This window comes from Phragmites australis, chromosome 5, assembly GCF_958298935.1.
Source record: "Phragmites australis chromosome 5, lpPhrAust1.1, whole genome shotgun sequence".
NCBI classification, from domain to species: domain Eukaryota; kingdom Viridiplantae; phylum Streptophyta; class Magnoliopsida; order Poales; family Poaceae; genus Phragmites; species Phragmites australis.
In genome coordinates, this window is record NC_084925.1 from 30,913,733 (window position 1) to 30,922,050 (window position 8,318).

At 45.9% G+C, this 8,318-nt stretch overlaps 1 protein-coding gene across 1 annotated transcript; it reads left to right on the plus strand.

Moving 5' to 3' along the window:
* The first annotated feature begins 274 nt into the window (after nucleotides 1-274).
* LOC133917966 (ethylene-responsive transcription factor 3-like) lies at nucleotides 275-1,189 on the plus strand. The gene has a single exon (XM_062361767.1). The coding sequence runs from the start codon at nucleotides 275-277 to the stop codon at nucleotides 1,187-1,189; it is 915 nt and encodes a 304-aa protein (XP_062217751.1).
* Nucleotides 1,190-8,318: the final 7,129 nt, after the last annotated feature.

Sequence of the window (8,318 nt, forward strand, 5' to 3'; positions counted from 1 at the left end):
TGAAGTAAAAATCCTTGTGCACAGCATGGTTAGTAGCCACTATTAGCACTCAGAAGTAAGGAGGAGACATATGTCCCAGGCCCCATGGGCCATGCCGCCATCAGTACATGACCACCCAGCCTGGCCTCTCCCTTGCCCTCTCTATAAGTAGCGCACACTCTCCACACCGATCCCCACACATCCGCACTCGCAGCCAGCTGCAACGCCACATCCCACAGAGCCACTTGCCCACTTCGATCGATCAGCTCGGCTGCGGAGCGCTCTCCGTCCAGCCATGGACGAGGCGGCCAACGCGCAGCTCTACGGCCACGCGCACCACCACCGGAGCAAGCGCCCGACGCCGGCGGCGGTCGCGGACGAGGACGGGGACGCGTCCCCGAAGGGGACGGCGCGGTACCGCGGCGTGCGGCGCAGGCCGTGGGGCCGGTTCGCCGCGGAGATACGGGACCCCATGTCCAAGGAGCGGCGGTGGCTCGGCACCTTCGACACCGCGGAGCAGGCCGCCTGCGCCTACGACGTCGCCGCGCGCGCCATGCGCGGCAACAAGGCGCGGACCAACTTCCCCGTCCACGCCACCACGGGCTACTGGCCGTGGGGCGCGCCGCAGCAGGCCGCGGCTGGTGCGCACCCGCTCAACCCCTTCCTCGTGCACAACCTCATCATGAGCTCCTCCCACCTCGGCTGCCGCCTACTCCACCACGCTGGCCACGGCCATGGCCACGTCAACCCCTCTCCCAACCGACCGCTGCCGCCGCCCCCACCTCTGTCGACCGCTGCTTCGGCGTCCTGTGAGATGCTCACGCCCGCCATGGCGGCGACGTCCTCTGTCACTTCGTGCCCTGGAGTCCTGGACGACCACGACGTGTGGGGCGGCCTCCTGCGGAGCGAGCCGCCGGGGGCGGGGCTGCTGCAGGACGCGCTGCACGACTTCTACCCGAGCACTCGTCCGCGCGGCGACGGCCGCATGCTGGGCGCCGACGCCATGGCGGCCTCCGCGGCGGTGCTGGTGAAGCAGGAGAGGCAGGAGGCGTTCGTCGCGGCTTCCCCTTGCGCCGCCGCCGACGTCTACGAGGAGGGCGAGTACCCCATGATGCCGCAGGGCCTGCTCGAGGACGTGATCCAGTTCCCGGCGTTCGTGGAGTTTGATGCCGCGCCGCCCGCCGCCACGTTCCGCTGCCATAGGGGCTGATGGCTCCGGCAGGCGCGGAGCCGCGTGCGCACGCACGCATGCATGGATTGCATGGGATTGGGGCTTGACTCGGAGGATTCCTTGCTTTTGGAAAAAAAAAATCTATGCAGCGCTTCTACAAATCATCTTGGGTTTTGGCTCTAGCTAGTATATCGATATTTTGTGCGTGGTGGTGTGTTCTGTAGTTGTTCACTTAATTGGGAGGATTTGTGTTGTTTGAGTGCATGGAATCAACAAGCTCGTTTCGGATGGGATTTTAACATCGCTCATCTTAATTTCAATTTGGACTATCTTGTGCGATCTCGGAAAATTGTGTGCTATTCTCTTGGCATGCACCACGGATTGCATTCACGGAGTCGTAAATTATCTGTGCATGCATATATATGGTCAGAAACGTATGTTTTGATGCTCGGTCGCAATAAATTTCATGGAGATAAGCGTTGCAGAATATAGAACAAATGCTCCATTGAAAGGCTAATAGTCTTTTACGTGCGTCAAATAATTATTATCAGGACACATTTTCTCTCGTGACTCATTAATCCACCAATAGGCCTGTCGCAGTGAGCGCATTGCCTTCCATATGGGTCATGGCATCTCAGTTAAGTATCCTAATTTCGCCTTTGCTCGTAGTTATTGCCGTTTCATGGACGCGTCTAATACTAAGAGTTTAAGCTACTGAAGAATAGAGCGCGGGATACCAAAACCACGAAGAACAGTCATTTAAACTTGATGGAGTTTGACACACATTTCCATTTTTTTAAAACAAACACGCAAGGCCATTAGCGATGATATTAATAAGAAGATGGGCACACATTTGGGCAGCTCATTTTTTTAAAACAAACACGCAAGGCCATTAGCTCTGATACTAATAAGCAGATGGGCACATATTTGGGCAGCTCCAGCAGGAGCAGTAGGTACTGATCGGACCCGGCAGCAAATGGCTGTACTCCATATTTGTGGATCAAATAGATCAACACTGTTTGCAGACGATGTAATAAAAGATAAGAATAAATTAGCTGTTAGAGATAGAAAAAGTAGATAATATTGTAATAGTTTTAAATGATGCTATAATAATATTATAAATAATAGATTTTTAAAATATCTATTGAAGATAGTCTTACCAATTTATCATGTTGCACATAACACTTGGAAAAAATCTGATACAAAGAAGAAATGCTTGACCAAGGCCTTGGTACATAAAGAGATTAAACGGGGAGCACTTGAAAACCGGGATCCTGACAAATTTTAGGCTGGTTTGGTTGTAGCCTAACTATGACTCGGCAAATTGTGGTACGGCAAAAACCGTGGAAAAAGAGAAAAGAAAAAAAAAACCTCCACAACTGTGGCAAAATTTGTCTGGCATTAAACTAAACGCAAGCTTTAAAAACCATGGCACACCTAAGGTGTAGCCCGACGTAAGATAGATTCGTTCTTATGAATTTAATCCTAAGCATCTGTCTCTAACAACACTTCAGCATATTTATACCTTCATGGTTGTAACTAAAAAAGATCGGTATGGCTCGACAGTGAGGAACGTAGCGAAGTTATAAAATGAGTTGATCTTCTTCCTTCTATTCTATCTCATCTTATCTCCCTCCTCCTGCAAAAAATGGTGGTGGGGTGGGTGGGGCTCCAGGTGAGTGGCAGCCCGTTAAGGGATCCATATCTTCTACCTATCGATAAACAGTGTATCTACTTTTACCTCTTTAGCAGCCATTGAATCGAGAATGGATGTTCTGGATCTTCTAGTACATGTATTCGATAAAAAAGTATCCGATAATTTTATAAGCATTACCTGCTACAGTGAAAACAATTCTCGTTATAGAAAAAACAGCAGAGAACACTGCCTTCAAAATGAAAAATTCTCTCCTAACGTCCCATTCAAAATGAAAAAGGATCAGACTTAGTTCGTTGTTTGCCATCTGAAGATCCGCCGCTGTGCTTGGACAAGCACAGGAGTTGCACATCAAGGATTATACGTGAAATATTTCACTCGAGAAATTGCTTTTGTGGAGGTCGGGTCAGGAGCAGCTCTGTATGCATGTCCTTCATCTACTAGCACCATGCCGGGGGATTCTTGGAAATGTCACTGTATAGATTGTCAATCTTGAATTTAGTACAGATGATTTCAGTCGGATTACTAACCGAACAAGTTTACAAGGTGTATGGTTTGAAGAATATACCCATGCTAGATGAGATAGTCCATCATGAGTTTTTTGAAATGACACCATATCTCGTGTTTAAGATAAAAAGATCCTCATTGATTTTTTTTTTCTCCTAAACTAACATTTCAGTCTTAGCGACCAATAGGTGTTCATCGGCGGTCCTGTCCTGAACCGTTTGGTAGTGAAGGTCGTCCTTGCTGCCTGCAGCTGCTTAGTGTATTCCTTCACAAGTACTCACTCCATTCAAGATTATAAGACACATTTTGTTTTGAAAAAAAAATTCAAACTTTATATATTTTGATCAACCATTAGTTAGTGTACAAAAATTATATAACTAGATTTATATTCCAAAATTTTATGACACTATATTGATTTTATAGCTATAAACAATATATTTGATGAGAAAATAATGATCAAAGTTTAACTCTGAAGACCGAGCTAAAACGAAATCCACTTTGTAGTATCATTTGGACCTCTGGTGGGGTCTGCTATGTTTAACCCCCAAAACCAACAAAAATATATTAAATTTTATAAAATATTTTTTAAATCAAGAGATAGGAGATCTACATATTATATTAAATAAGAAGAGAATGTCGAAACCGACCAAGTTACAGAACAAGGAACAGATCAAAAAGGATGCCTACAATAGCATACGGGTAGCTACATCGGCTCAATATGAACGAGATGCTTCGCTCCTCCAAACGCCCAGATTCTAAACTCCTCTTTGGTCTTGACAATCGTCGCGACCACGGTGAAAGCCTTGTGATTGAAGATCCACGCGTTTCATTCATTTCACAGGATCCATGTCACAAGTATTAGAATGGATTTCACAGCCTTTTTTGGGTGCCAATAGATTCCGCGATGGCAGACCACCAAGCGTGCACCGACTCCGCCGGAGTCCAAGAGGCTAGGGCGATCACCAACATTGAAAGCCATTGTGCGATGGAGTCCCATACCCGTTTGCTGAATCGGCAATCAGCGAAGATGTGAAGCACCGTCTCACAAGTGTCCTAGCACAAGGGGTAGTAGGTGTTGTTGGTCCATTGTCGTCTCGCTAGCCTTTCGAAAGTCTATAGGCGATCCTGGAGGGTGAGCCAGATGAAGAATTTGCATGGGGGGGGGGGGGGCAAGCTGACCAAACTAGCGCGTGAAAGTTGGTTTTTATCGATCTGATAAAATGCGGCTTATATGTAGAGGTTGTCGTATACTCCCCTCTTTCAGAGAGCTTCCAAATGATGGCATCTTGGTATCCCGGTTGCAATTGGACATCGTTTACCTGCACCCAAAGTTGAACCAGCTGCTGGAGAGCCTAAAGGCTAAGGCGATGTGTCGGAATGTCCCACAGTTAGGATTTTTGATCCAGCGCATCATTCATAGACTTTTTCCTATTCTTTGTGATGATGTAGATGTCGAGTACCAATGTCCTTCAGCATGCGACCGTGGAGCCAAGCCGCGTGCCAAAAATTGGCCTTGGTTCCTTCCCCGAGGGTGATTGTGGTTGTCGCTACAAAAAGGAGTCTATCGGTTTGGTCGCACGGGATGTCCATGCCCACCCATGGTTTGTGGCGGCTTTCCATTCCTGCCAAAGGCATCTCAGCCATAGAGCCCTTGTGAACCCCTGCAGGTCTTGAATGCCTAAGCCTCTCGAGCTTGTGGGTCATGTACACCATTTCTAGTTGATCTTGCACTTACTCCGTGATAATTTCACTGTCAGCCCACAAGAATTGTTTCCTTTTTTATCAATTAGATCAATTATCCCTTTCGACACCTGAAGCACGGTGAGGAAGTAGATTGACTCAGAGAATATAGGACCGACTTGACTAACATTAAGCGCCCTGCTGACATCAGGTTCTTGCCTCTCCATGTTGACATTTTGCCCGCAGCTTTGTTGACAAGTGGTTGAAAGTGAATCCTGCGAAAGCTTCGGACTGAGAGTGGCATCATCGAAGCGGTGCACGATACGTGAGAGGAGTCAATATCCTCCCAACTCTATAAAATATAATGTGCATAGAATAAAAGAAATAAACTATATATTCCCTCCAGCCTCGAACACAGTCCCAAAACGTATATTCGACTAGTTTTGGTCTGATACTATGCTGAGAATGGCGGTCGGTGTTAGACGGACCGGAAGCGGATGGACTTGACGTTCACCTGCATGCTTGTACCGCTTGTGGGCGTACGTCGACCGCGAAAGGTCAGATAGCTCCAACCCATGGGCGGATACCAGGGGGGAGAACATTTGGGAGCCCTCATATAAAGGAGAAGAAAGGTGAAGGGTGAGAAAAAAGAGTAGAAGAAAGAAGAAGGAAAAAATTAAACCTCTAATTATTAGCGCTGGATCCGCCCCTGCTCCAACCGGGAGCTCCATGTCGGCTCATGTGTTGCTGCTGCCGATCGATGCGCGCCTCGATCCGGCGTTCATCACATTCTCTCCGCGAGTGCACGGTGCGCGACGAGGTAAAGCGAGAGAGATCATTTCAGCAAGAGGCTGCGGGTTATGGAATTGTCTCCTTCCGGCCGCGGCGCGGATTACGAAGTTGGTGCTCGGTGGAAAAGAGCCCAGCAGCCGAATCTGCCGGTGCCATTCGCCGGACTAAAAAACTGTTGAGCATGCCTGGTTCACAGTGTTTCGGGAACGGGAAGGGCAAATGACGGGACATGCGTTTCGTGCCTCGTTTTCTCTCTTTCTCATTCCCTTGCCAGAGAGCATGGCGCGGATGGTCGCGGGCTCGCGGCGGCAGCGGTGTGATGTGAAGGGTAAGGCCAGTTCTGTGTGGGAGTGAAGGCCTTGTCGCTGAAAGGGAGAGGGACAGAAGAGGGAGGGAGGGAGACGTGAGAGGTTGTGCGAGAATTCATCGGAGCGTGGAAGGCTTTGCTCCTGTGTGCTGCTGGTGGCGATGATTTCTTTGGGAGGAGGAGAATGTGTACCGATAGTAATTTATTTTGATTATCTGTTTATCCTTAAATACTTAAATATGGGTATGTATAATATTTAATATCTATAAGTATGTTTTTTTATAGAAAATACTATCTGACAAGTAGATGAGTGCATGTATAGGTAAGACACACATATATCCTCGAAACCCATACTCCCGTATAGTTCTCTGATGATATTCTTATTCAGTGTTTACATGGTCATTTGAGTGGAAATTATGATATGTTTAGAAATAGATGATCACACTGAAGTTCAATATATGTCTTGCTGAAATTATACTACCTGATAGGTAGATAGGAATATATATAAGACACATCTATATCCTCGAAATCCGTATATCCATATAGTTCTATGATGATGTACTTGTTCAGTGTTCATATGTTCATGTGAGCCATTAAAATGCTCATATGTTTAAATATTCATTTGAGTGGAAATTGCGATGTGCTTAGAGCAGATGATCAATATATGTCTTGTTGAAATTATATTGAAATAATACATCTTTTTGAAATTATTGGAGCTGCAATCATACTAAAATCATTTATTTATATATCCTGCAAAAATTATTTATATGTCTTACTACAACCATCACAATATTCTCGCATAGAATGAACTAATGATATATAAAACTTATGATAATATTTGGTATATATGTCGTGGCAAACGAGTAAACCTGTGGGTGACAAGTATCCATAGGTGGTTTAGAGGCCGCTCTTCATCCGTGAGCGTCCATAAATATACTCATAGGTAGATAAAAAATTGACAGTACAAATATGAATAAGTACCAGTATCTATCGTACTCAATTGCCATCGCTAAGAATGTGCATGTTGACTGTGTGGAATCACAAAGGCCGGTAGACGGAATATTTAATTTTTCATTATTTTACTGAAGTAATAATTTCTCAATAAGATCACAAATGAAACCTCCGGTGAGCTAGTAGTAACTTTGTCACTCTAAAAGATAGTAGGAAGACAAAAAAAAAATTAAATGCTCTCGGTAAACGTGTGTGATCGTCTGGTCGAGACGTCGAGGACGCACCTTCTCACTTGGACTACGTGAGTGGAGCTAAGCAGAGAGAAACTGACCCCAACATCACTGGCGGAGCTTAATGGAGATCAAGGGGGCCTTGGCCCCTCCTTATCTTTAAAAAAATACTTAGTAATGTACAGTAAATATGTATTTATCAAGTAATAAATTAGTTTTTTACATAAATTTATTGATGAATCTTTTGAACTGGCCTCCCCTTAATTTTTGTTGAAGCTCCGCCACTGCCCAACATGAGTGTAGTCTTGCCAAATCGATCAACTACCAACCCAACATGTCGTGCCAAATCCATCAGCAAGTGTAGTTCGCGACAAGACAGGACACTAGGTAGGTGACGTTTTTTCTAGACATAATTATGGAACATTTTCAAAATCCTCAATTTACTATTAAATTTTTTTATCTCCTACATATGATTAATTGAAAAAAATTTCTATATACCATTGTCATTATAACGGAGCTGATGACAACAGCACATAAAAGATTTTTTTTAGTTTTTTATCTCTGATGAGCTATTAGAATTAATACCGTTACAATGGTAATGATAGCATATGAGGGACGAGAAATATTTTGATAGCAGATTAAGAATTTTAATAACTTTCACTAACCTATAAGAATTATCTCATTTTCTGTCAAGTACGTTTTCTACCATGACATCTAATCTTTCACACATCAGTCGATATGCCGAGAGGTTTCATTAATGATCATCACAACTGAACACATGCATAGGCTTCACCGATGTTCTCCTGCATGGCGTGTGAGCTAGTCGTACTGCTGCACAGCAGTGGTCGAGGGCTGGAGGCTCACCCCACCTCACCTCTCCTTCCCAGCGAAACGCCCCCGTGCCGCGCGCATGCATGCCTGCGACGCGGCACCCGCGTGCAGCGCGTGGCGCAGTGCACGTCCTATCGTGTCTCTCGCCGTACGCGGACGGAGCGCAGGCGCGCAGCACGCAGGCACTGAACCACCACTGTTTTCTGACGTGAAAGG